Source organism: Glycine max, chromosome 3, assembly GCF_000004515.6.
Source record: "Glycine max cultivar Williams 82 chromosome 3, Glycine_max_v4.0, whole genome shotgun sequence".
Taxonomy (NCBI): domain Eukaryota; kingdom Viridiplantae; phylum Streptophyta; class Magnoliopsida; order Fabales; family Fabaceae; genus Glycine; species Glycine max.
The window spans coordinates 7,422,573-7,450,492 of record NC_016090.4 but is presented as its reverse complement, the minus strand read 5'-3'; the positions used below and the strand labels follow the sequence as shown (position 1 = coordinate 7,450,492).

Here is a 27,920-nt window from a genome sequence, read left to right as displayed (position 1 = left end):
TAAGTACACGGATTTCTTTAGAAAAATATAAAAGTCTGTAATATAGTTAATAGTATTAAAACATTGACTACAATTTTCCTACATTTTAAACTTCAACTTGTAATGACAGTTGTCACTCAAACAAAACGACAGATCTGCAAATCCAGAGTCTCGACACGGTTGAGGTGGAATTTTTGTTCAGTTGAGGAATTGAAGTTTGGTTAATGTGGAATTTTTGTATGAGCAGATTTTATTTTTTCTTTGAGCACTTTCCAGTTTCGGTTGAATCCCTGGATGATGGTGGGATGAGGTCCCTGCGTTCATTTTTTAGACACCTATGAATCTAAGTTTACGGTTGAATTTGGCGGTTGGCATTCGACACCCAAAGGGTTAATATGGTCTATTCACAATATTTTATAACCATTTTTTATGTATAAAATTAATACCTTGGTTGCCCCTCTCAAATCTCGACCATCCGATTATTTATTCAGGGCACGGCGAGGATGGGAATATGGTAAAAAAATCCCCTACCATGTCCCGTTGACATCCCCAGTTAGAATGGCTATTTATGCCCGCATAACATTTGTCTGAAGCTCCATTCTTCTTAGACAATAATTTTCTTTCATCTCTTCCATGTCTTCTTTCCCCCGTTACGACTTCGATCTCCATGATGATGAGATGGAGATGGACTTTCTGCGTGAACGGTATCAGGAGGACAACAGAAACTATGATGTGTTTTTGAGTTTCAGAGGGGAAGACACGCGTGCTTCTTTCACTTCACATCTCTATACCGCTCTTCACAACGAGGGAGTCTTTGTTTTCAAGAATGATGAGACACTTCCAAGGGGAAATCAAATTTCACCCTCGCTGCGGTTAGCAATTGAAGAGTCTCGAATTTCTGTTGTTGTTTTCTCTACAAACTATGCAGAGTCGCGATGGTGTTTGAAAATGTTGGAGAACATAATGGAGTGTCAGAGAACAACAGGGCAAGTGGTAGTGCCAGTGTTCTATGGTGTATATCCCTCTAAAGTACGCCATCAAACAGGCGACTTTGGAAAAGCATTTCGAAACCTTGAGGAGAACAGACTTTTAAAAGTGAAAGAGGAAAAGCTGCTACCATGGTGGAAGACGCTTGCTGAGGCCGCTGGCATCTCTGGGCTTTCTGTTGTCCGAAATTGCAAGTAATAAAAACACTTCCAGCTTTCTCGTATTTTTACTGAACATTGTCTCTGGAATTTTAGTTCATGAAATTCATAACATGTACATGTATGAAGTGGTCGTGAGGCACTTCGTGATAAGATAGATCTCCTCGTGGAGCATTGGAGGGAGGCACTTCGTGAGGCTGCTGGCATCTTGGGGGGTTCAGTCTCAGAATTGGGGTAATTGAGACACTTTATGCTTTCAGATTTTTATTGAACATTGTCTCTGAAAATAACATTTATGAAATTCGTGACATGTATGACGTAGAAAAATGGACATTGCTAATCTAATAGACTACTTTGTGGGGCATTGGAAGGACGGACTTCGTGTTGCCGCTCGCTTCCCGCGGTATTTAGACTCAAATATTTTTTACTGAACATTGTCTCAAGATTTAATTCTCATTTAGTATGTATAGTTATAAAAACATTACCTTTTAGCTTTTATACTTAAAAACATCACATTCTAGTGTTGGTACATACCATTTTTAATCCATTTTAGTCATTGCCAAAGGATTAAAAATTACATGTGTAAGGACTAAAATGGGATGATTTTAAGTATAGAGACTAAAATGTAAAGTTTTTGCATCTATAAGGATAAAATAAGTAATTAAATCATACCTAAAAATAACGTTTATGAAATTCATAACATGTATGAAGGAGTGGAATGTTGATTGATGAAAAGTTAATAGATCTACTTGTGAAGCATTGGAGGGAAACACTGTGTGAGGATGTTAGTTTCTCAGATGGTGCAAACTTATATTCCAGGTAGTTGAGACACTTCCTGCTTTAAGATTTTTACTGAATGGTCTCCAAAATACTAACTTTTATGAAATTCATAACATGTATCAAGTAGAGAAATTAAGATGGTTAATAAAATAACTATTTTATTTTTGGTTCTTGGCACTTAGTTTTAAGTCCCTGGTAAATTAGTGAATTTTGTATTTGGTTTTTGAGAAATTTTTTCTATTTGTTATTAGTCGGGATGAAAACAAAATTCGCTAATTTATTAGGGAGCAAACACAATTTGCTAATTTATTAAGGATTAAAACAAAATATCAAGAACAAAAAATAAAAGTGTCGTTTTATTAGGGGCTCAATGTTAAGTAAAAATTTAGTAGGGAGCAAAGACAAAAATTTGGTATTTATTAGAGATCAAAAACATATATAAGCCTTTAGATTTTTACTGAACGTTGTTTCTAAAAATAACATTTATGAAATTCATATCATGTATGAAGAGGGGAAACAAAGCTTGCCCAGGAGATAAACCTCCTCGTGAAGCATTGGAGGGAGGCACATTGGGAGCTTTATGGCATATCAGGGGGTGTAGTCTTAAATTCCTTGTAATTTACAAACTTTCTGCTTTCATTTCTTACTGAACTTTGTCTCTAGAAATCACGTTTATGAAATTCATAGCATGTATCAAGTGTTGAAGAGGGGATCAGAAAAGATTTTGAGGTACATGTATCAAGTGTTGAAGAGGTGATCATAAAAGATTTTGAGGTCCTTGTAATTCATTGGACGGAAGCACTTCATGAGGCTGCTGCCATCTTGAGGTTTGTAGTCCTAAATCCAACTTAATTGAAACACTTTGCGCTTTCTCAGTATTTTTACCAGACATCATTATTACACATATATTAGTTTGTTACTGGTTCATGGGTTTATTTGTTTGTTATAACCTATAAACCTATTATACAAAGCAATTCTATCCACTTTGTTGTGTTGATCAATAAAAGAATTAGCCATTTCTTATTCTTGGACCGTTTCATGGTATCACACTATCCCTGTCAGAGCTCCTTTTTGGAACTCTGTGGTGCATAGTCTTTGAAAATGCCTCTTTGCAACAATTTGAATGTGAATAATCCCCCTTCTACTCTGAATCTTGTACAAGATCCTATGAGCCTTTTCTATGCCAATCCAAATGAAAATCCCGCAGCATCAATAGTTTCTTCTCCATTGACTGGTACGAATCACCACAAGTGGGCTCAAGTGATTCAGTAAGCGTTGATTACAAAGAAATTTGTTGATGGAAGCATCGGAAAACCTGATCGGTGTGATCCGATTTACGAAACATGGGAAAGATGCAACAACAGTTTCTACTTTCCTGGATTATGATCTTTGATGCTAGGACGAACTTGCGAGAAAGATTCTGATACTGAATCAGGATCCGAGACCAAATATGTGCCATGTACTCTCTATCTAGACTTGCAGAACCCAACCAATACCTCTGTGCTGTGCACAAACTCTGCTCCCAACACCCTGTGTCTCTCTCTATCCCTCACCTGAATACGTGTGTGATCCACCCTATAACCTCAGGGCATGCGTGCGACCACGATAAACTAGATCTGTGAACTGTAGCGCTACCTCCACCCTCCACCTTGTTGGGTTGAGTTTCTGAATTTTATTCCCATTGACAAATTATTTACCCAATTTTTTCATTGCTTGTTGCAATTTAGTGAATGGTCATTGGAATTGAACATCCATTTGAGACATACGGGATTTATTGATTTTGAAAATTTTTGATAGATGGTTGAGATTTAGGCAAATGAAAGTTGTGAATTAGAAGCAAGCATTTCGAATGAAATATTTGTAGATTGTCGCTCTGGTTGATATTGGAAGTTGTTGGGGTTTAGGGCATTTGCATACTATTGCGGTGGTGGTTGTGTCATAGTGAAAGTTTTTGTGGCTGGTGGCTATTGTGACGGCAGAATCACTTGTGAAGGTGAAGAGGACCAAAAGGGTGGCAATGAGTAGGAGCATATTGGGGTTTAGGCTCAACAGAGAAAGGGGTAGCAGATTGGGAAAAGAAAGAAAAAAAAGAAAATTTTTTAACATGCAAAATGATGTCATTTTTTATTTTTTTTCACGTGTAATCCTAGTCAGACAAAAATCACACATGACACCATGCATGGCATGCTTGCGTGGTCGGTTAGCGACCACGTAGGCAGATAATGATTTCAGACTAATGGTAGGGACTTTAGACAAAAATTTTCAAATATTAAGGAATTGATTCGAAGGAAAAATTTATTAAGGACCAAACACAAAAAACGGGTATTTATCAGGGACCAAAAACATATTTAAACCTTTTATTTATCAAATAATTATTTATTAGATGTTAAATAGTTATGTAAAAAAAAAATCGAACCCCTGCCCCCTTTAATGCATTCTTGGATTCGTCCCTGCCAATGTTATGCCCATTGGCCACCAATGAGTGTACAAAATTAAGAGGAAAACGGATGGATCTATTGAGAGCTAGGTTCAAGGCTCAGTTGGTGGCCAAAGGTTAATTACAACCAAATTAAGGGTGTGATTACTTTAATACTTTCTCTCTAATGGCAAAGTTAACCATAATCCAGTTCAAACTTTTGGCTTTGGCATCTATCAACAATTGGTTTATTCACCAATTGGATGTCAATAATGCATTTCTCCATGGGAATTTGAAGGAAGATGTGTATGTGCAAGTGCCTCAACTGTCAGGAAAGAATAAGGTTTGCAAGCTTGTTAAGTAACTCTATGGACTTAAACTAGCTAGCCGCAAATGGTATGAGAAGTTGAATTTCTTGCTTCTCCTACTTGGGTTTCAACATTCTATAGTTGATCACTCCTTTTTTATCCATCACACAGTTGATTCCCTTACTACTCGTGTATGTAGATGACATAGTCATTGTTGGAAATTCTATGGATATGATAACTTCATTCAAGCAGATTTTAGATAATCAATTTGGGCATTCTTAAGTTCTTTCTTGGTGCTGGTGTTCTCAGTTCCAAACCTGCAAGCACCCCTTCTGAACCTACCTTTGAGACTTCGCCAAGATGTCGCTCCTATACCTGACTTTCACACGCCCAGATATATCCCATGTTGACCAACAACTTAGTCAATTTTCAGCCCTCCCAACAGTGAGTCATTATCAATAAGCCCAACGCGTACTTTGGGTATTTGAAAAGGAATCCCAGTGAAAGGACTTTTCTTAATTTCCCGTGTCATCTATAATACAACTCCCTGTTTTTAGTGACACAGATTGGGGTGGATGTCTCGATACTAATCATTCTATGATTGGCTATTGTTTCTTTTTGGGAGACTGGGTCATTGGTTTGTTGGAAATCCAAGAAGCAGCCAACAGTGGCAAAGTCCTCATCTGAGGTAGAATATTGAGCCTTAGCTTAGCTACTTGTGAGATGCAATTGTTGCTTTTTCTTCTTCAAGATCCCTCCATCACTTTTTCCAAATAGTTGGTGATCTGATGCAATAATCAAAGTGCTTTGCACATCGCAACCAAACCCATTTGTCAAGAGAGGACCAAGCATCTCGAGATTGTTTTCATGTTATCCGTGAAAAATGTATGGTTGGATTAATGCCACTGCTACCCTTATACACCACTGACCAAACTGAAGACCTCTTCACCAAAAGTTTACATCCCAAGCATTTTCTGAAATTTGTTTTTGTTGAAATTGCTACAAATTTCTAGAATATTCTTAAATATAATATGTATGAAAATAGTAAAATATCCTAGAACTATAGTATGTATGAATATGGTAGAACAATCTAGAACTATAAGTGTATGTATAAGATAGAAGAATCTAGAACTATCATGAAAACTCTAGAAAGACCTAAAGAAATGTAGAAGCATTCACCACCATTGAGAGGTTGGTGACTTGAGCCTATAAATAGGCAATTGGTATGTTGTAATTGATCATCCAAGAAATCAATGACATAGCCTTCTTTCTAAAACATTTCTCTAAAACTATCAACTATCAACTATCATTTAATAAACTACCAACAGTGGTATCAGAGCTACGTTCGGTCATACATTGGGCGTAGTTATATTACCTACCTGCCATTCCAAAATCCTCCCAACTACTTCAAAAATTTCCTTTGTACTATTAGCCCACTCCAATAATATTTTTTCTAAGTTAAGGATAACACTACTCAATCGTCAACTATTTCTGTCCCTATCTTCAATGGTGAAAATTATGATTTTTGGCGTGTTAAAATGGAAACATATTTTTCATCTCAAGATTTATGGGCCATAGTAGAAGAAGGCTTCACTGTTCCCCCGGATACTCCAGCTCTTAATGCATCTCAAGAAAAAGAGTTGAAGAAAAATAAACAGAAAAATTCAAAGGCGTTGTTCACCTTGCAACAAGCGGTGACTGATCCAATTTTTCCAAGAATTATAGGAGCTAAGACTGTCAAAGAAGCGTGGAACACATGGCAGGAGGAGTTTCAAGGAAGTGTTAAGGTACGCGCCGTTAAACTTCAATCTCTAAGAAGAGATTTTGAACTATTGAAGATGAAGGAGTCTGAGACAGTTAAAGATTACTATTCTAAAGTTACAGAAATAGTTAATCAAATGAGAGCTTTTGGGGAAGATATTCTTGACAAGAAAATTGTTGAGAAAATTCTAATTACTATGCCCCAAAAGTTTGACCCAATCGTGACAACGATTGAGGAAACCAAAGATCTGTCCACTCTATCAGAGACAGAACTTGTGGGCTTTCTTGAAGCATATGAGCAAAGATTGTATAGGTATAAAGAAGATACACTTGAAAATGTCTTCCAATCAAAGTTTAAATTTCAGCCCCAAAACAAAGAAAATGAAGGAAAGAAAAATTATGGAGAAACTTCCAGAAGAAGAGAAGGTTCTAGGAATTTCCTTAAGAACAAAACAGATAAAAATCCTTCATGCAATATATGCAAAAGGCAAGGCCACACAGAGAAAAATTGTTGGTTCCGTAATATGCTACAATGCAACCATTGCAAAAAGTTCGGGCACGCAGAGAAAAATTGTCGCAACAAAAATAGGCATCAAGCTAATATCGCAGAGGAGCATGATCAAGAACAATGTATGTTCTATGCCACTCAAGACTCAATAAAAGAAAAGGGAGGAAGCTGGTACTTGGATAGTGGATGTAGCAATCACATGGCCAAGGATGAGACTATTTTCAAAAGCATTGATGAGTCTGTCAAAGTCAAAGTTCGACTGGGAAATGGAAATGTGGTTGAATCAAAAGGCAAAGGCACTGTCATGGTGGAGACAAATAAAGGTACACGACTCATCTATGATGTCTTACTAGTTCCCAGCCTAAAAGAAAATCTTCTAAGCATTGGCCAAATGATGGAGAGAGGCTACACACTTCACTTTGAAGGAGGTGTATGCAAAATCTTAGACAACAAAAATAAAAGGTCTGAGATAGCCCAAGTAAAGATGAATAAGAGCAATAGAAGCTTCCCTCTAAATTTAAAATATGCAACAAACATTGCCATGAAGGTACAAGTTGATGATTCATGGCTATGGCATCGAAGATTTGGCCACTTCAACACACATGCCTTGAAGTTGTTACATGAGAAGAACATGATGAGAGATCTTCCAAGCATAAATGAGAACAATGAAGTGTGTGAAGGATGTCTCCTTGGTTAGCAACACCGATTTCCTTTCTCAACAAGCAGAGCATGGAGAGCAAAAGATCTATTGGAGCTGATACATACGGACGTCTGTGGACCAATGAGGACGCCATCACATGAGAACAACAGGTACTTCATACTCTTCATTGATGACTTCTCTAGAATGACATGGGTATATTTTCTAAAAGAAAAATCAGAAGTCTTTGGAGTATTCAAAAAGTTCAAGGCCCTTGCTGAAAATCAAAGTGGAAAACGGATAAAAGTACTAAGAAGTGATCGCGACAAAGAGTACACCTCTCGTGAGTTTGAAAGATTTTGTGAGGATGAAGGCATTGAGCGACAACTTACAGTCGCATATTCTCCTCAACAAAATAGAGTGTCCGAGAGAAAGAATCACACAGTTATGGAAATGACTAGATCGATGCTCAAGGAGAAGGGACTACCTAACACATTCTGGGCTGAAGCAATCTACACTACTATTTACATACTCAACAGATGTCCAACTAAGTCTGTAAAAGACAAGACTCCAATTGAAGCTTAGAACGGGAAGAAGCCATCAGAAAAGCACCTAAGGGTCTTTGGATCTATATGCTACATTCATATTCTAGACATGAAGAGGCACAAGCTTGAAGACAAGACTATACGAGGATCTTCCTTAGGTATAGAAATATCTCTAAGGGCTACCGTGTCTACAACTTGCAAACTAAGAAACTCGTCATCAGTCGAGATGTTGAAGTTGATGAGTACGCTTCTTGGAATTGGGATGAAGAAAAAGTGGAGAAAAATGTTCTTATACCCGCTCAACTACCTCAAGAAGAAGCTGAGGAAGAAGACCTAGGTGAACCACCTTCACCTCCACCACAACAACAAGATCAAGAACTATCATCACCAGAGTCTACTCCAAGATGAGTAAGATCTTGGGTGGACATATATGAAACCTGTAACTTGGCCATACTTGAACCTGGAAGCTTTGAAGAAGCGTCAAAGCAAGAAGTATGGGTCAAGGCAATGGAAGAAGAGATACAGATGATCGAGAAAAACAACACATGGGAATTAGTAAATTGTCTCCATGGAAAAGATATCATTGGGGTTAAGTGGGTCTATAAGACAAAGCTCAACCCTGATGGCACCATACAGAAACACAAGGCAAGGCTAGTAGCTAAGGGTTACTCACAGCAACCCGGAATTGACTACATTGAGACATTTGCACCAGTAGCTCGTCTTGATACCATAAGAGCTCTAATAGCTCTTGTGTCACAAAAAGGATGGAGTATCCATCAACTAGATGTCAAATTCGCCTTCCTTAATGGCGTACTTGAAGAAGAGATCTATGTGGAGCAGCCACAAGGATTCGTGTCTGAAGGAAAAGAAAGCAAAATGTTAAGACTAAGAAAAGCACTCTACGGTTTGAAGCAAGAACCTCGAGCATGGTATAGCAGAATCAATCAATATTTCATGGATCGAGGATTTAGGAGGAGCAAGAGTGAGCCTACACTTTACATGAAGTCTCAAGGTCAGAACACTCTCTTACTCTCTCTATATGTAGATAATCTTATCTACACGGGAAACAATACTAAGATGATGATGGAGTTTAAAGAAGACATGATGAAGACCTTTGAGATGACTAACCTTGGTTTGATGAGTTACTTCCTCAGCATAGAGGTAAGTCAAAGAAATGAAGGGATATTCATCTCGCAAAAGAAATACACAGAAGGCTTACTTAAGAAATTCAAGATGTATGATTGCAAACCTGTTGCTACTCCACTCATAACAAATGAGAAACTACAGAAGAATGATGGAGCACCAGAAGCTGATGCATCCAAATACCGAAGTCTAATTGGAAGCCTCCTACATTTGACAGCTACACGGCCTAACATAATGTATGCTACAAGTCTTCTATCAAGATTCATGCAAAGCCCAAGTCAAATACACTTTGGAGCAAGAAAAAGAATTTTGAGGTATCTACAAGGAGCAAAAGAGTTCGGTATATGGTATACTACCGAAACCAATTCAGAATTACTTGGCTACACCAATAGTGATTGGATAGGTTCGGCAGATGACATGAAGAGTACTTCTGGCTATGCTTTCTCACTAGGATCGGGAATGTTCTCTTGGGCATCGAAGAAGCAAGCTACAGTAGCACAATCAACAGTAGAAGCAGAGTACGTGGCAGCTGCTGAAGCAACGAGTCAAGCTATATGGCTTCATAGGATACTTGAAGACATGGGAGAAAAACAAGATGAGCCTACTAAAATCAACTACGACAACAAATCAGTAATTGCAATGGCGAAGAATCCAATTCATCACAGCAGAACAAAACACATAACAATCAAGTATCACTTTATTAGAGAAGCTGAAGCAACTAAAGAGATCAAACTTGACTACTGTAGAACAGAAGATCAAATTGCAGACATATTCACCAAGGCGTGGCCGAGACCAAGATTTGAAGAATTACGAGCTACGCTCGGAGTCACAGAAATTTGCATCAAGAAGGAGTGTTGAAATTGCTACAAATTTCTAGAATATTCTTAAATATAATATGTATGAAAATAGTAGAATATCCTAAATCTATAGTATGTATGAATATGGTAGAACAATCTAGAACTATAATGTGTATGAATATAGTAGAACAATCTAGAACTATAAGTGTATATATAAGATAGAAGAATCTAGAACTATCATGATACTAGTCTATCATAAAAACTCTAGAAAGACCTAAAGAAATATAGAAACATTCACCACCATTGAGAGGTTGGTGACTTGAATCTATAAATAGGCAATTTATATGTTGTAATTGATCATCCAAGAAATCAATGACATAGCCTTCTTTCTAAAACAATTGTCTAAAACTATTAACTATCATCTAATAAACTACCAACAGTTTTCAAGCTGGGATTGATTGCTATTTTCCAACCCACAGCACAAGGGGGGATATTACACATATATTAGTTGGTTACCGGTTCAACGGATTTATTTGTTTGTTATAACCTGCTATAGACGATTTAGATAGTACACTGTATAAAGCAAATTTGTATGAATTATCCATTTGTTATCCTTTAATCGTTTTAGTTGTCTCTTAAAAAATAATATCTATGAAATTCATAACATGTATGAAGGGGAAAAGTGAAGATTGCTACTGAAGAGATAAACATCCTCGTGAAAGGTTGGGCAGAGGCACTTCGTGAGGCTGCTAGTATCTCAAGGATTGTAGTCCTAAAACCCAGGTGATGAAACACTTCTGCCTTCTCACTTTTCTTCATCTAACACTCAACATTTTTTAATACTTCAAATGTTTATGTACGATAGTACCGTAATTGTACAAATTTTAAATTGGCTATTAACCAAATTAATCAACCGTCATTTCTAATTTTTTTTCCTCGTTACTTTTATTATTCAGATGTCATGTTTAAAGCATTTTATAGAAAGGGAAATATTTAAAAGATGGAAAAAGAGTTAATATACATGACAGATTAGCAGAGTAAGAATAATTATGGCAATTTAGTGTTTATAAAACAAAAAAAAAATTAGGTTAAATAAATATTTTCTATTATTGAACTGAAGCAAGGTTGCCAAAGGCAATAACATCTGATTCTAAAAGAGCCAAAATCTGGTGAGGAGCGTCCTCGAGCCAGTACATTTCAAGAAAATTAAAAGCTAACATAGCTAATTTATCAGCCACTAAATTTCCTTTCCTCTTTGTGAAACTAAAGGCCGATTTCTCCTTCTGTTCGTAAGAGCTTCACAATCCTTTAGAATTTCTGCCTGGTAAGACAAATCTTGTCTTCTATGATTCTTCCATGCCATTTGCAGAAGTTAACTATTAGTCTCAAATGTAGTGTTTGAAAAACACATGTGCCCCAGCGTCTTAATATCCCACCTGAATGTTATCACTTCTTCAATAAGAGGATCGTAGCAATATAGAATAAAGAGGCAAGCTGAAGCCAAATTGTTACCAGCATTGTCCCTGAACACAGCTCCCAAACCTGTACCAACTCCTAATCTTATAGATGCATCAAAATTTACCTTGGTCTGATTTCCTGTGGGAGGATTCCAACTGATGTTCTGGTTTTGTTGCCTGCTATGCATCTATTTTTTATGTTATGCCAACGAGACCGTTATAACTTGTCTGCTGCAATTCCTTCTATGAGAAAACCCAGAGGGTTCTTCTCTTCCACAGTACCCAAATCAATTCTAAGACCCTTGCTGTGAAGTCTGGGTTGCTTAAAGCTATAATTTCACTCATCCAAGCCTCGAAATTTGAAATGGCAGAGCTTAGGTATACCCCCACATTTGATGCAAACCATATTCTCTTGACACCCTCACAGCCATATTCTCCGGCCTGAGGCTATTTCATAGGACATCAAAATATTCACTAGCCTTCTTGTCTCCTCCACCATGGCTCTACAAAAAATCAAAAGCTATTGTTGTGTTATCATTAATCATTCTAAGATTCATCAATAATATGGGGAAGAATACACTTTAGTCTGTTAGCAATAGTTTTTGTAAGAATCTTAAACACAACATTACAAAGGCTAATAGGTCTAAACTCACTGGCATGAGAGGGATTTTTTACCTTTTGAATCTAGACAATAAGAGTCTTATTTATCACAGAAGGGCTTGGTCGGTCACCATTCAAAATATTCGGGGCCATGTTTGTGACGTCCTCTCTAATAATATATGCCAAAACTTCTGATAGAATAAAGCTGGATTGCCATCTTCCCCAGGAGCTTTGGTGGGGTGCATCTACTCTAAGGCTTCATAAATCTGCTCTCTTGAAAACTCCACATCCAAAAAGGATCACATCTCTCCATAATTTCTCCCCTCCACAAGGCTTGCAATTTCTGTCATGTCATGAGGCGGAGATGAGGTAAAAAGATCAGAGAAATACTTTGTTAATACCTCACTAATGTCCTCTACATTCCTATACACATTTCCATCACCATCCTGAATCTTCTTTATGGTATTGACTTGCTTTCGGTGGGATGTTTTTCTATGAAAGAAAGTTGTGTTCCTATCCACATACATCAACCACTCCACCTTCAACCTCTGCTTCCAAAGGACCTCCTCAAGCCTTAAAAGCTCCTCCAACTCACCTTCAATCTCAACTTTTGTGTTTGTTAAGAAACTGACCCAGGGGCTGCGTTGAATCTTATACAGTTTCTTTCGAAGCCTTTTGATTTTTTGAGACAAATTTCCAAACCTTTGTGACCCACACTCATCTAAATTCGCCCCTAGCTGGGTAATATTTTGTGTAACATCGCCCCTTCTTCTCTAGATCCCATTTATTACCTCCTCACCTTCCTCCACATCATCAAGCCAAAATGCTTCAAACCTATATCAAATTTCAATTTTGATGCATGCAGAATAATAGGATTAAGGTTTGAGATGAAGCGTACTACCGACGATGCCCAACTATCCCTCTAGTTATCATGCCTAGAACGGTTAACCAAAATCCTATCAAGCTTTTCTTCTATTAAATCATCCCCCTATCTCTGGTTTGTCCACATAAAGCATTGGCCCTCCACTTGCAGCTCCACCAAACCACAATAATCCACCATATCTTGAAATTGTTGAATACTTTGAATATTTGGAGCATTTCCCCCTTCTTCTCATCAACATGAACGATTTGGTTCATATCCCCCACTCACATCGAAGGGCTATCATCATGAGGTTTCTAAATCTTCATAATATCCCACATTTGATGCTTCTTGTTTTGTTCTGGGAATCCATACAAAAACGTGGTTGTATAAGCTTCTGAATTGTCCTGGCCATTGACCCTAACTGTGATATGATTAGGGGACCAGCATTTTAACTCTACTTCAGTACCCTCCTACCACATGATGGCCAAACCTCTAGATCCGCAATTCCTCACAATCAACACCATGGAAATTTTCCATCCTTGTCATACCCTTTAAAAAATGTATTCTGCAGTTTTTTTCCTTGTTTCCATCAAGAAAGCTATGGTGGGAACTTCAATGGATAAGAGCTTACGAAGAGCTCTCACTGCACATAGGTTCCCAAGCCAATGGCAGTTCCAGCTTAAGGTCCTCAAGATTCTTGGCGGGGCTGGTCAGCAGCGCCCACCATTTCCTTTTTTGATTGTTTGTAATAGACCCTTGGTCCCTCCTTGCCCCCCTCTTCATCAACCTATCATCAATGTGTCTCTTCTCTGTTGGATGCGATCCAGAGGTAACAACAGTCTCCCCTTCACGAGCCATCTTTTTCCACTTTGTTTTTTTTTTTTTTTTTGTGGTGGTTCAGATAACAGCAGTTGTGGCATGTCCACTGCTTCTCTCTTTGCTATGACCTTCTTCATCCTTTTCCACTTCATGCTTTTCACGATATGTCTCTTCTACATCCTCCTTGCATGCCTCGGGTTTGGTGCCCCTAGACAATGTTGGTCCTCCTCTCCTAATGATAGATGACACTGGCTCAAAATTCTAGTTACATCTGCCACATTTATGCCTCCTTCTTCTTACGTGCAGACCCACTTTCCTCCATCGCTTTTGCATCCTTCTCCACTATAGCCCCCCTTCTTTACCTCATTTTCAAACACAATAACACGTTTTACCTTCCCAAATATTTCTTCATATCAGACTCCTGCGGCCTCGTTTTGATGTACAGGAGACGCCCTCAGCCATGGTTCGTACGAAAGGTTATCGATATCAACGTCTTCATCATCCTCACATTCCTTCAGAAGAGGATCCAGACATCCGCACATGTAGCAAACATTACCAAGCCTTTCATATTTGAAAATAATCTCCCTTGCCTCCTTAACTCCTATTTTCATCATCATTCCTCTTCGGAGTGGCTTAGTAATATCCATCAAAATCCTAACCCTCATGGACTTTCCCACTCGATATTCCTCCAACTGATCCCATTTGATAAAGGATCCCAAAGTGTTTCGAATAGTTTCTTCTATTTCTTTAGTACAGAACCCTAATGGGATTTCATAGACAGGCACCCAGAGTTGAGTTCATGATAGGTCTACTTTGTTAGGGTTCTGATTACGCATCAGATCATTCAGCACAATCAATCTTCTATCAAAATTCCGTGGGCAACCCTTTATCACTGCCTCTTTATCGTTTACTGATAGAAACCTGAACGCTAAAAGGTTTCTCTCCAAATTCCTTATCTCCACCCCCTTGTTCGTCTTCAATGCTTGGGCAATTGTAGTTTTGAACTCCTTCATCACATTGGAAGATTCTTTCGTATGAATCTTTCCCACCAACCAAAAACCCTCATCTTTACTCCTTTCTCCCACTTCAGGTATTTTGACTATCCCCCCTCCTCCTCGAAATCAACATCTTTCATATTCTTCATTTTTTGAAATTCAAGTAGGCAGACCTGAGAAAAGACAAGAACAGTTGTCTTGAGATTTGAGAAAAACCTTACTGCTCACAACTAGAGAAACTCTAGCAAAGCCTTCAAAGGGAGATTAAAACACTATAAACATAAATTTCAAATTAACTAATATTTATAATTAATTAGATATCAATAATGACGGTTAACTGTATTTTTAGGAAATCATCAAGCAAACATTGTTTAAAGTAGTACAACAACAAGAGCTTGTTTGTTTATTGTACATATTTATTTTTTGTTTTTAAATAACAAAACAAAATGTTTGATAAAAGTAATTTGGGATATTTTAAAAAATAATCTTGGTTTTAGTTTTTAAAATTGAAAGTGAACAATTTATGATTTTTCTCTTTAGTTAATGACTCGTATTCTTGGTTTAAATACAATTTTGGTCCACCTATTTGTTTGAATATGTAATTTTGGTCTATCTATTTTAAAATAAAGATATTCATCTATTTTAAGAAATCCTCAATGAAACCCTGGGCCTAACGTCTTCCTTTATGGTACCATAAAAATGTTTTAATTAGTTAAAGTGAATGAAATAAATGTAGGCAAAATTCAAAGATATACAAAAATTGTGGATTTTTTCTAAAATAAGAGACCAAATGTCTTTATTTTAATATAGGAAGACCAAAATTACATGTAGACTAAAATTATATTTAAGCATTTCTTATTTTTGTTGCTTCATCTTCTTCCTCCGGTAACTTATTTTTTCCCATTCTAAGTAATAGGTATTGACAAATGTTCAACAAAAAAGTTTTCAAAACCAAAAAATAAAATTAGAATAAGACACACTCTAAGAACTATTACAGAAATGTTAGTAAGTACCATGCAATGGATGAACCTAATGGAGAACAGACGTTTGTACAATTATAAATTTTTACTCAAATTTCTCTTAAATTTTGATGCATGTGAGGGCACACCTTTTATTAGTTTTTATTATGTTTTTTATTATAGGAATGAAAGTGAGGCTATCCAAACTATTGTTAAAAACGTTAAGCGTTTGTTAGACAAGACAGAGATGAGTGTTGCTGAATATCCAGTCGGCGTAGAACCACGAGTCCAGGAAATGATTGAACTATTAGACCAAAAACAATCAAATGATGTTCTACTACTCGGGATGTGGGGGATGGGAGGCATTGGTAAAACGACCATTGCAAAAGCCATTTACAACAAGATTGGCCGCAATTTTGAGGGAAAAAGCTTCCTCGAACAAATTAGGAAAGTTTGGGGGGAAGATGCTGGTCAAGTACATCTACAAGAACAACTTCTATTTGATATCACAAAAGAAACAAACACAAAGATACGTAATGTTGAATCAGGAAAAGTTACGTTAAAAAAACGACTTCGCCAAAAAAGGGTACTTCTTATACTTGATGATGTAAATAAATTGCATCAATTGAATGTTTTGTGTGGAAGTCGTGAATGGTTTGGTCCAGGGAGTAGAATATGTTGGAAAATAAAATAAAAAATGAAAGAAAATAAATATGAAGAAGATGCACAGTCTTGAATTAAATAACAAAATAGCAGTAGCAAATTAAATTTAATTGACAGCACATGAATAATGCATTATAACATACAATAAGCACAAGAAAAAAAAATTAAGGAAAGAAAGATATAGCCTGGGTTGAAGCGCGTAAACGCTATCCTTAGAGAGAAAACGCCCCCACTGCACGGGTAAGAAAATTTGATTGCGCTCCTCTCCCAAGATACGACAACCCGTTGGTTCCGATCGTGTGCAGCGAAAGGATCCCCGAACCTTATGAACACCAATGCTCTTGCTCTCACAAAAATTAAGTTTTGTATAGGAAAAGAAAGAGATAAATTTTTGGCAGAAAGAAACCAGAGCTCTCCGTCTGTCATTTCTAGAAAAGAGGAAAGAGATATATATAGGCATTTTGTAACAACAAAATATGACCGTTAGAAATATGACCGTTGGAAAACCAACCTACAGTTGTCACAACAAATATAACAAACTAGTTTGACTCATTAAAACAAAATCTTAAGAGAATCTAAAATAAATATTATTTTATAAAATAGAATTAATATATATTTATAAATTTTAAATTAAAACACAAATATTTACCAATATTCCCCCACATAATTTAAAATTTTAAAATATATTTTCTAAAAGATAATTTGTATAAAAACATAAGAGTAAGAGCATGTGATATTGTATTTCGGTATAAGGAACTTTCCGGGTTTGAGCCTTATACCTAGTGTTTATGAATTTCCATCCGAGAAAAATGTAGTGACTTGATTGTCTTGAACTACATATTCTTTAACCGGACTTTAGTACACAACCCCTACAATATTGACGTTCAATTAGGTTCTAATAAGTGGTAGCGCGTTATACGGCCTTGCGCTTGTATCTTGTTTTGTGAGTGTCCTTTAGAGATTAGCCCATATCTCACAGTGGCGGCCCTACCACCACACTCACTAGGTGAATCCTCAAAGAGTGAGTTGTGACCCTCACCCCTACAATAATTGTCATCGGATTCATTAAGAGATATTTTGTTTTTTTTTGTTTTTACCAAAAATACACATATATAAATACCTCAACCTTAATATTGCCACAATTTATAATACACCTCGTCATAGGAATGAGAAACGGAACAGCTCCGTCAAATTTCATTTTGGTGTACTTTAGTCAACAAACAATTTCGTTGTTACCCGTTGAACTCCATTCATGGGATCACCAATCACACGGAGACGGGTGTCCATTGTTGTAACTAAATAATGAGCTTTAATCCCATTCCCCTCGACGACTCAAGTACTTGTTGATTTTGTTTCATCAAAATCAGAAATCCAATTTGCATCACTAAACCCCTCAATTACTGCAGGAAAACATGTATAATGAATGCCATAATTGATGGTTCCTTTTAAGTATCTAAAAACTCTTTCTAATGCAATCCAATGAGAATGATTAGGATTATTAGTATACCTTCCTAATCTACCAACTGCATATGCAATGTCAGGCCTAGAGAAGTTTGTCAAATGCAACAAAGAACCGATAATTTGAGAATATTTATGTGAAGAAATTCCTTTATCCAAATTTTTCTTTATCTTGATGGATGAGTCATAAGGAGTAGAAACAGGTTTCACATCAAAATAATTAAACTTCTTCAACAACTTTTCAACATAGTGTGATTGGGTTAAAATCATGCCATCATTTTTCTTTATAAGCTTAATACCCAAAATCACATCTACAGGACCAAGGTCCTTCATATCAAAATTTCTAGATAAGAAAGACTTCACATCATTTATGAATTGCATATTACTACCAAATATCAATATGTCATCCACATACAAACATAAAATGACACATCCATTATCATCAAATTGTTTCACATACACACATTTATCAGTATTATTGATTTGAAAACCATATGAAAGAACAACTTGATCAAATTTTTCGTGCCATTGTTTTGGAGCTTATTTCAAACCATATAAAGATTTAACAAGTTTGCAAACTTTCTTTTCCTTCCCCTGTTCTACAAAGCCTTCAGGTTGGCTCATATAAATTTCTTCTTCTAATTCACCATTTAAAAAGGCAGTTTTTACATCCATTTGATGAATTTCTAAATTAAAAACACAAGCAAGTGCAATTAAGACCCTAATGGTAGTAACTTTAGAAACAGGAGAATATGTATCAAAGAAATCTACACCTTCTATTTGTTTACACCCAATCACAACAAGCCTTGCCTTAAATTTTTCTATAGATCCATCAGTTCTTAATTTCTTTCGAAAAACCCACTTACAACCTATACTTTTACAACCAGGGGGAAGATCAGTAAGAAACCAAGTTTTATTATTTTTAAGAGAACTCATTTCATCAATAATAGCTTCTTTCCAAAAAGGTGCATCAATAGACCTCATGGCCTCACCATAAGTTTTAGGATCATCTTCAAGCAAAAAAGAGCAAAATTCAGAACCAAAATCCTTAACTTTTTTAGATCTTTTACTCCTCCTAGGTTCAAACACAATGTCCTTATTAGTATTACTACAAGTAGACAAATTAGAACAAGAAGTATCACAAACAGATTTAGACAATTTATTTTTCAAAGGAAAAATATTTTCAAAGAAAGTAGCATCTCTAGATTCCATAATAGTACCATTAGAAATTTCAGACACTTCTGAATTAACTACCAAAAATCTATAAGTAGTACTATGCATAGAGTATCCAACAAAAACACAATCAACATTTTTTGGTCTAATTTTCCTTTTCTTATTAATGGGAATGTTTACCTTTGCTAGACACCCCCATACTTTAAGATATTTCAGGTTTGGTTCTCTTTTTCTCCATAGCTCATAAGGGGTTTTTTCAAAATTTTTATAAGGCACTCTATTAAGAATATGACATGCAGAATACAAAGCTTCACCCCACATATTACTTGGTAAACCAGAACTTACAAGCATAGCATTCACCATATCAAGCAATGTACGATTCTTTCTTTCCGCAATACCATTAGATTGAGGAGCATACGAAGGTGTCACTTCATGAATAATACCATGCATTTCACAAAAATTACTCATGTCTAAAGATGTGTATTCTCCACCTCTATCGGAACGTAAAATTTTAATTTTTCTTTCTAATTGATTTTCTACTTCTGTTTTATATACTTTGAACTTATCAAACAATTCACTTTTGTGATTAACTAAATACACATAACAATATTTGGAGAAATCATCAATAAAAGTAATAAAATATTTCTTACCACCACGTGTTAACACATCATTACTATCACATACATCACTATGAACCAATTCAAGCAAGTTAGTTTCTTTTTCAATACATGTAGTAAAACTCTTTCTAGGTTGTTTTGCTTGAATACATGTTTCACATTTTTGTAAAATCAATGGAAGCCTTAGGAATAAGATTAAGAGACATCATTCTTTTGATAGAATTCAAATTCACATGTCCAAGTCTAGCATGCCACATATTAGAACATTCAACATTTGCAACAAAAGAAGAAATATTGGATATTTTATTAATAGAAAGAGACATAAGATTTAACTTAAACAAACCATCACAAATGTAGCCTTTACCAATAAAATTACCATGTCTCGTAATAACAACTCTATTGGATTCAAAGACAACCTTGTACCCTTGTTGGACTAACAAAGAAGTACTTATTAAATTTTTCCTAATATCAGAAATATGATAGACACCATCTAAAACAATAAAGTTTCCCGAAGATAGCTCTAGCTTCACTTGACCTTCTCCTAACACATGTGTCATACTCCCATTCCCCATGCTCACAGTACGTGTGCTTGATTCCTGATATAGAGAAAATAATTTTTTATCAGCACACACATGAACATTAGCCCCGGAGTCTATAAACCAATCATTTGAGTTAAAAACACAATTTAATTCAGGGCTAGTGACATGGTACCTGTCAGATGGGGAATCAGAGGCAGCACTGGTGGTAACAACATTAGCCTGCGGTTTAGGGAAAGACGTGGGCTGGCGATGACGTTGAAAACAATTCTTAGCCAAATGATTAGCTCGCCCACAAACAAAGCAAAAAATTTCATTCCCCGAATTTTTATCCTTAGGCTTATTGTTGTTATTAAAAGCATTGTTCTTATTTTTAGAAAATGAAGGCTTTCTACCAAATTTATTTTTGTTAAACCCATGCCTTTTGAAGGACTTAGAGAAAGGTTTGCTAGAGCTCTCAACAAGATAGGCCTTAGAGTGAGAATCAGATTTTTGCAAGTGTTTTTGAGATGAACGATGTTTATCCTCAATGCGGAGACAGACAAGCAAATCATCAAAGGTAAAACTTTCATGTTTATGTTTCAAGCTTCGAGCAAAATCAGTCCACGAAGGAGGCAATTTTGATATCATGAAAGCCACAAGCATAATGTCAGGGAAAACGATTCCTTTCAATTTCATGTCATAAACAATGTTTTCAAATTCATGGATCTGATCTGAAATAGATTTTCCATCAATCATTTGAAACTCAATCATTTTTTCACAAGAGTAACGACTTAAACCTTTTTCAGCAGATCCATATTTCAATTCAAGTGCTTCCCATAACTCAACAGAAGTTTTGGTATGGCAAAAAATCTTATATATGTTATCAGCCAAAGCACTTAAAATGCGTCCATGACATAAAATATCTTTATCAGAAACATCATGCTTAATGGTTGCATCAGTTTGAACTATATCAGTAGAGGAAGTTGAAGTTTTTATTTCTCTTTTAGAAATCATAGAGTATAAATCCAATTCAGTAAGCCAGAATTTCATTTGTTGTTGCCAACAGAAAAAATTTTCACCCGTAAATTTTTCAGGCTTACTGGAAAGGGACTTAATCATATCCATGGCGGACATTTTGATAAAATAGGATGCTACTGCAAAAAGACTATGCAAGAAGAAAGTGAAAAAATAAAATTTTTCTCTCTAAGACTGTTGGAAAATAAAATAAAAAATGAAAGAAAATAAATATGAAGAAGATGCACAGTCTTGAATTAAATAACAAAATAGCAGTAGCAAATTAAATTTAATTGACAGCACATGAATAATGCATTATAACATACAATAAGCACAAGAAAAAAAAATTAAGGGAAGAAAGATATAGCTTGGGTTGAAGCGCGTAAACGCTATCCTTAGAGAGAAAACGCCCCCACTGCACGGGTAAGAAAATTTGATTGCGCTCCTCTCCCAAGATACGACAACCCGTTGGTTCCGATCGTGTGCAGCGAAAGGATCCCCGAACCTTATGAACACCAATGCTCTTGCTCTCACAAAAATTAAGTTTTGTATAAGAAAAGAAAGAGATAAATTTTTGGCAGAAAGAAACCAGAGCTCTCCGTCTGTCATTTCTAGAAAAGAGGAAAGAGATATATATAGGCATTTTGTAACAACAAAATATGACCGTTGGAAAACCAACCTACAGTTGTCACAACAAATATAACAAACTAGTTTGACTCATTAAAACAAAATCTTAAGAGAATCTAAAATAAATATTATTTTATAAAATAGAATTAATATATATTTATAAATTTTAAATTAAAACACAAATATTTACCAACAGAATAATCATCACAACTAGAGATATGCATATAATTAGAGGGAGAAGAGTTGACAAAGTGTTCAGAATGAAAGGAATGGATGAAGACGAATCTATTGAGCTTTTTAGTTGGCATGCATTTAAGCAAGCAAGTCCAAGAGAAGATTTTATTGAACTTTCTAGAAATGTAGTTGCTTATTCTGCGGGATTGCCACTAGCTCTTGAAGTCCTTGGGTCCTATTTGTTTGATATGGAGGTAACAGAGTGGAAGAATGTATTGGAGAAACTTAAGAAAATTCCTAATGATGAAGTACAAGAGAAATTAAAAATAAGCTATGATGGTTTAACTGATGATACAGAGAAAGGAATATTCCTTGATATAGCTTGTTTCTTTATAGGAATGGACCGGAATGATGTTATACATATATTAAATGGTTGTGGGCTTTGTGCAGAAAATGGAATACGTGTCTTGGTAGAAAGAAGCCTTGTAACTGTAGATTATAAGAACAAGCTTGGAATGCATGATTTGCTGCGAGACATGGGAAGAGAAATCATTCGTTCAAAAACACCAATGGAGCTTGAGGAGCGTAGTAGGTTATGGTTTCATGAAGATGCGCTTGATGTATTATCAAAAGAAACTGTAAGACTTCCATCTATTATTTTTTTATTTAAAATATCCAAAGCTAATGGATACAACTAACACATTTATGAGTCAGTTCTTAATATTCATTTGTGCGACTGATTGTCACAAGAATTTTGAAAATTGGTTTGGTTGTGAATTGGTTATTGCTTCTTAGCTCCTAAAACAAATGATGGGTTTTCTCACAAGAGTTTTAACTACCATATATCTTTTTAGCTACGCATGTTTTACCCTTTCGTTTTGTCTATCATAGGGAACAAAAGCTATTGAGGGACTGGCTTTGAAGTTACCAAGAAATAATACAAAATGTTTGAGCACTAAAGCTTTTAAGGAGATGAAAAAACTCAGGTTGCTTCAATTTGCTGGTGTACAACTGGTAGGAGATTTCACGTATCTTTCCAAAGATCTTAGATGGCTTTGTTGGCATGGATTTCCTTTAGCATGCATACCAACAAACCTTTATCAAGGAAGTCTAGTTTCCATTGAGCTAGAAAACAGCAATGTTAATCTTTTGTGGAAAGAAGCCCAGGTATTAATTTAATTTTTGCAATTCATGAGTATTTCTTTCCTTCTTCTTTATCCATGTAATTTAAATTGTCTCAAATATTAATACTATTTCACTATATAGTACTTTTAGACAAATTTCATCTATGTTTTTCTCAGTCTCTCTTATATTGCTAGTACTTTCTGTAAAAGTTTAAGTTTAAATAAAAGATTTAATTATCAAATATGCTCCTTTTATTTATTTAGAATATTTAATTAGGTCATTTTATTTCTGAAAGTTTCAATCAAGTCTCTTTTTTTAAATGTCTGAATGTGATTTTTTTTTGTCCAATTGAGACTGACCACAACGTTAAGTTGCAAATTCTTTGAAAAGAATCACATTGAGACATTTTAAAAAAAATAAAGGATTTGATTGAAAATTTTAAAAATAAAAAGACCTAATTGAATATTTTAAATAAGTAAAGATCTAATTAAATAAGTCTAAATAAAATAAACGTTTATATATTCGTATTCTAATACAAGCTTTAGCCTCCCTTTTATACGGTAAACCCAGTAAGCCTGAAAAAGGAAATGATCAAGATGCGAACATTTATATCCTAAAATATCTAAATGAACATTTAGCAAAAAAAAAAAAAATGATGCTAAACCACAAAAATTGAGGCTAAATGAACATTTAGTAAAAAAAAATTGTGCTTGAGCAAACACTAAATAGTGTCAACTAAGTTGACTTATAATATACACTATTATGAGTCTATTTGTTTTTGTGGTATTTACTAGACGACATTTATTAGTGTCAAATTAGATTATGTTAATTTTAGTGTTGACTTAATTGTTGCTACTAGTGTAGGTTAGACCATGCAAGCACAAATCTAAACCTTGAAGCATCCCCATTTTTGTGTTGGCATAGCTGACACAAATAAATTTATATGCAATCTATAGCGATTATTTGACCTGAATTAAGTCAATGCTATGTTACAATAGATAGTGTAGGCATTGTAGTGTTGGTGTTAAATTTTATGGCTATTTTGTTCTTTACTTGTGATACCACCATTTAATGATGCATCAGAACTTTAATTCCAATGCTAAAGTTTACGAATATTTTTCTCTTGTAGTGATATCCTCAACATGCATAAGCAATATAAAAAAATTGCATTGCCACATTATATAAAAACTCAAAATTCTTGATAATGATTGTATGTATGAAACGTTGCTATAACAACAATAAAGTCTTATTTCATTATATAAGAGTAAAATCTTGATACATTAAATTAAAAGTTTTACACTCTATGTAATTTAAAATTCAATTTTTTTAAGATTATCTATTATCTAATCAAATAGATTTTCATGTTTATCATGAACTTACATTATAATTTTTTAAAAAAAACATAAGAGACGGAGCTTATGACCTCCTCTTCAAATAATTAAATATAATAAAAACAAAGGTCATGCAATTTTTACTAATTGATCAAAGAAGCCATACAATGCTCATAAACAACTTATATAGAGAGAGAGCACAACTCCTCTTAGAATAATTTCTTACGTAAGAATAATTAATAATAATTATTAAAATGTGATTAAAAATAATAGAGAATTGAGATTAAAATATGTAAAAATTAAAATTAAAATATGATATAATCGTTAAATTTTTACCAGAATTATCAAACAAATCACATCCTATGATATTTCAATTATTGTTAATGATAATTAAGATACTTTAGGACGCGATTTGTTTGATGAATTTTTTAAAGATTTAATGGTTATATTATATTTTAATTTTAATTTTAAAATACTTTAATCTCAACCATTTATTAGTTTTAATTATAATATAATGATTGTTATTAATTATTCTCATGTTTTCAAAGAAATTATATATATATATATATATATATATATATATATATATATATATATATATATATATATATATATATTGGTTTAGATCTTGTTAATGCACACACTTTTGTTTTTTTAGTATGAGTGTATTAGCAAACTATAATTAAAGAATATCTTAAAATACATAATGGTGAGCGCTAATGTATTTATATTAAAAAATAAAGATGTGTGTTAGTAAGTACTCGTGGAATTGAGTGATGTACACACTTCTATTTTTTTAATGAGTGAGTTAACAAAGTATAACTTTAATTTTCTCTATTGTATGCTTATTTTTTTCTTGTTGGTAATGGAGAAGTTGAAAATTCTTAATCTCAGTCATTCTCATTATTTAACTCAGACTCCAGACTTTTCAAATTTGCCTAATCTTGAAAAGCTATTACTCGTAGATTGTCCAAGGTTGTCCGAGATTTCCTATACCATTGGACATCTCAATAAAGTTCTTCTAATAAATTTTCAAAATTGTATTAGCCTTCGTAAGCTTCCAAGAAGTATCTATAAGTTGAAATCTCTTAAAGCACTCATTCTTTCAGGATGTTTAAAGATTGACAATTTAGAAGAGGATTTGGAACAAATGGAGTCTTTGACAACCCTTATTGCGGATAAAACTGCAATAACAAAGTGCCATTTTCAATAGTTAGATCAAAAAGGATTGGATATATCTCTTTGTGCGGCTATGAAGGATTCTCACGTGATGTGTTTCCTTCAATCATTTGGTCTTGGATGTCACCAACAAATAGTCTCTCGTCTCGCATTCAAACATTTGTAGATGTGTCATCTCTTGTTTCTTTAGACGTGCCAAATAGTAGCTCCAATCTTCTATCATATATTTCTAAGGACCTTCCACTGCTTCAAAGTCTTTGTATAGACGTGGCTCAGAACTTCAACTTTCTCTAGATGCTGCAAATATTTTGGATGCTTTATATGCCACAAATTTTGAAGAATTGGAATCAACTGCAGCCACATTGCAAATGCACAATATGAATGTTTTAACATTAATTGAATGCAACAATCAAGTACACAACTTAGGATCAAAAAATTTCAGGAGATCACTTTTAATTCAAATGGGAACGAGTTCTCAAGTCACCAATATTCTGAAACAGAGAATTTTACAGGTTTTACCCTTAATTTCTCTCTTATGTATCTAATTTCCTTATCTTTTGTCAATAGAACTATTTTTAATATATCAATTATATGTAGAAGTGTATACTATTATACGTTGTTGGTATATATATATATATATATATATATATAAACATGTCATTTTAAAATGATCATACACCAACATAGATTTTTTTGACATAGCTAGTCATCATATATTTTGTTATTAGTAGTTGTCTTAGCTTTAATTACTTTTGTAATTGTGTTTAGGAATTAGTTATACCTGAAAGGACAAATTAAAAAATAAAGTCTTGCTGAAAGGAACACTTTGTTAGTAATACCCAATTAAGAAAGAAAGTTACGATACGAGTATTTAGTAATTAAAACTATCTTCTAATCATGTGTTAGTCAATCTTTCATTGTGGTAAGAGCACGAAATCCAACATAAATCTGAATTTTACATTAGTTAACTGTAGTACTAGTAACATCATTTTTATATGTACTTTATTTCATCATTAACTGCTATCATACTCAAAGTGCATATTTTAATGCGAGGTGATTTAAAAAATATATATACTTTTATGTGAGGTACTAGTAACATCTATTTTTGTATCCACTTTATTTCATCAATAACTGCTATCATATTCAAAGTGCATAATTAATTTAATGCTAGGTAATTTATAAAAATATATATACTTTAATGCGAGGTACAATTTATTATTGTCACGATATAAAATTCAATATTAAATTGAAAATATTCTCTCACTTTTCATTGTTTTTTCGGTTGATGTAGAACTATTTTTTATTCACTTTATGTTTATTTTGTTACGGGTATGGAACTCTTACTTGGACCAATGGATTTTGTTTAAATTATCCAAGCAAATATATTTATGCATAACTTTAAATTAATTTTTAACAATTTACTTTTCATACTTATGATTGTTCTGAGTAGTTTTTGGGTAATCAAGATCATAATTTTAAATGACGAGAAAATGAGTTATTATCTTGTTATATCTTAAATTGTTGAATTAATTATATGGTGGTACTAATACATTGATTGATAAACTTTTGAGCATATATCTTCATTTTTACAGAATATGGCTACTAGTGATGGTGGTGGTTGTTTGCTCCCCGGTGATAGCTATCCAGATTGGTTAACCTTCAACACCGAAGGTTCATCCGTGACTTTTGAAATCCCTCAAGTGAAAGGGCGTAACTTGAAGAAAATGATGTGCCATGTCCATTATTCTTCCCCGGAAAATATAACTTCAGATGGTTTGAAAAATTTGTTGGTGATAAATCACACAAAGGCCATCATTCAACTTTATAAGAGAAATGCATTAGTCTCCTTTGAAGATGAGGAGTGGCAGGGGGTACTATCAAAAATAGAGCCTGGAAACAAAGTGCAAATTGTTGTTGTCTTCTGGAGCAAATTAACTGTTTGCAAGACAACAATTTATCTCATATATGAACCAATGAATGAAAAAATAGAGCATTCACATGCGCCAAATAAGAATGTAATGGATTCTAGTGGTGATGAAAATGAATGTGTTGTTGGGACCATCTCTCTTCAAGTAGAATCCATATATAAGCCAACAAATGACATAATGGAGCATTATCATGCATCAAGTAAGAATGCAATTGTTTCCAGCAGTGATGAAAATGCATGTGTTGTCAGGCCGTTCTCTCCTGAAGTGGAATCCATAGATGACTTAAGGTGTGTTTCAAAAAAAGGCTTGATTAAGCGCTTATTGAATAAGTTCTTATCATGTGAATACTTTTGTAATGCAAACTCAGAAAATAAGAAAAATCAAGGTTAAAAGATGGTGAAA

At 34.6% G+C, this 27,920-nt stretch overlaps 3 protein-coding genes across 3 annotated transcripts; 2 read left to right on the top strand and 1 right to left on the bottom strand.

Annotated features, from left to right (window-relative positions):
- The first annotated feature begins 303 nt into the window (after positions 1–303).
- On the top strand, positions 304–2,788 carry LOC106794257 (TMV resistance protein N). The gene is made up of 5 exons (XM_041014361.1): positions 304–1,160; positions 1,254–1,358; positions 1,447–1,527; positions 1,836–1,943; positions 2,414–2,788. Exons 1-5 carry the CDS (start codon positions 613–615, stop codon positions 2,520–2,522), a joined length of 951 nt encoding a protein of 316 aa, XP_040870295.1. The 5' UTR covers positions 304–612; the 3' UTR covers positions 2,523–2,788.
- LOC100806104 (disease resistance protein RPV1) lies at positions 2,592–27,920 on the top strand (the record flags this gene model as incomplete). The annotated part of the gene is given in 10 exon segments (XM_026127990.2): positions 2,592–2,731; positions 10,695–10,802; positions 15,895–16,380; positions 21,975–22,105; positions 22,172–22,593; positions 22,847–23,122; positions 25,283–25,607; positions 25,610–25,855; positions 25,858–26,102; positions 27,183–27,920. Coding segments are annotated over 10 exon segments (3,105 nt in total), but the record flags the coding sequence as incomplete, so codon positions are not given.
- LOC121174647 (uncharacterized) lies at positions 19,950–21,396 on the bottom strand. Its single transcript, XM_041014360.1, has 2 exons — positions 20,334–21,396; positions 19,950–20,218 (listed from the first exon to the last, which is right to left on the bottom strand). Exons 1-2 carry the CDS (start codon positions 21,272–21,274, stop codon positions 20,197–20,199), a joined length of 963 nt encoding a protein of 320 aa, XP_040870294.1. The 5' UTR covers positions 21,275–21,396; the 3' UTR covers positions 19,950–20,196.

Excerpts from the sequence above, each read along its gene's own strand:
- LOC121174647 (XM_041014360.1), bottom strand. The coding sequence starts at position 21,274 with ATGTCCGCCATGGATATGATTAAGTCCCTTTCCAGTAAGCCTGAAAAA. Across the intron at positions 20,219-20,333 it reads TCTGATTCCCCATCTGACAG|GAATCAAGCACACGTACTGT; the intron begins GTACCATGTCAC and ends TCTCTATATCAG.
- LOC106794257 (XM_041014361.1), top strand. The coding sequence starts at position 613 with ATGTCTTCTTTCCCCCGTTACGACTTCGATCTCCATGATGATGAGATG. Across the intron at positions 1,161-1,253 it reads TCTGTTGTCCGAAATTGCAA|TGGTCGTGAGGCACTTCGTG; the intron begins GTAATAAAAACA and ends ACATGTATGAAG. Across the intron at positions 1,359-1,446 it reads GGTTCAGTCTCAGAATTGGG|AAAAATGGACATTGCTAATC; the intron begins GTAATTGAGACA and ends TGTATGACGTAG.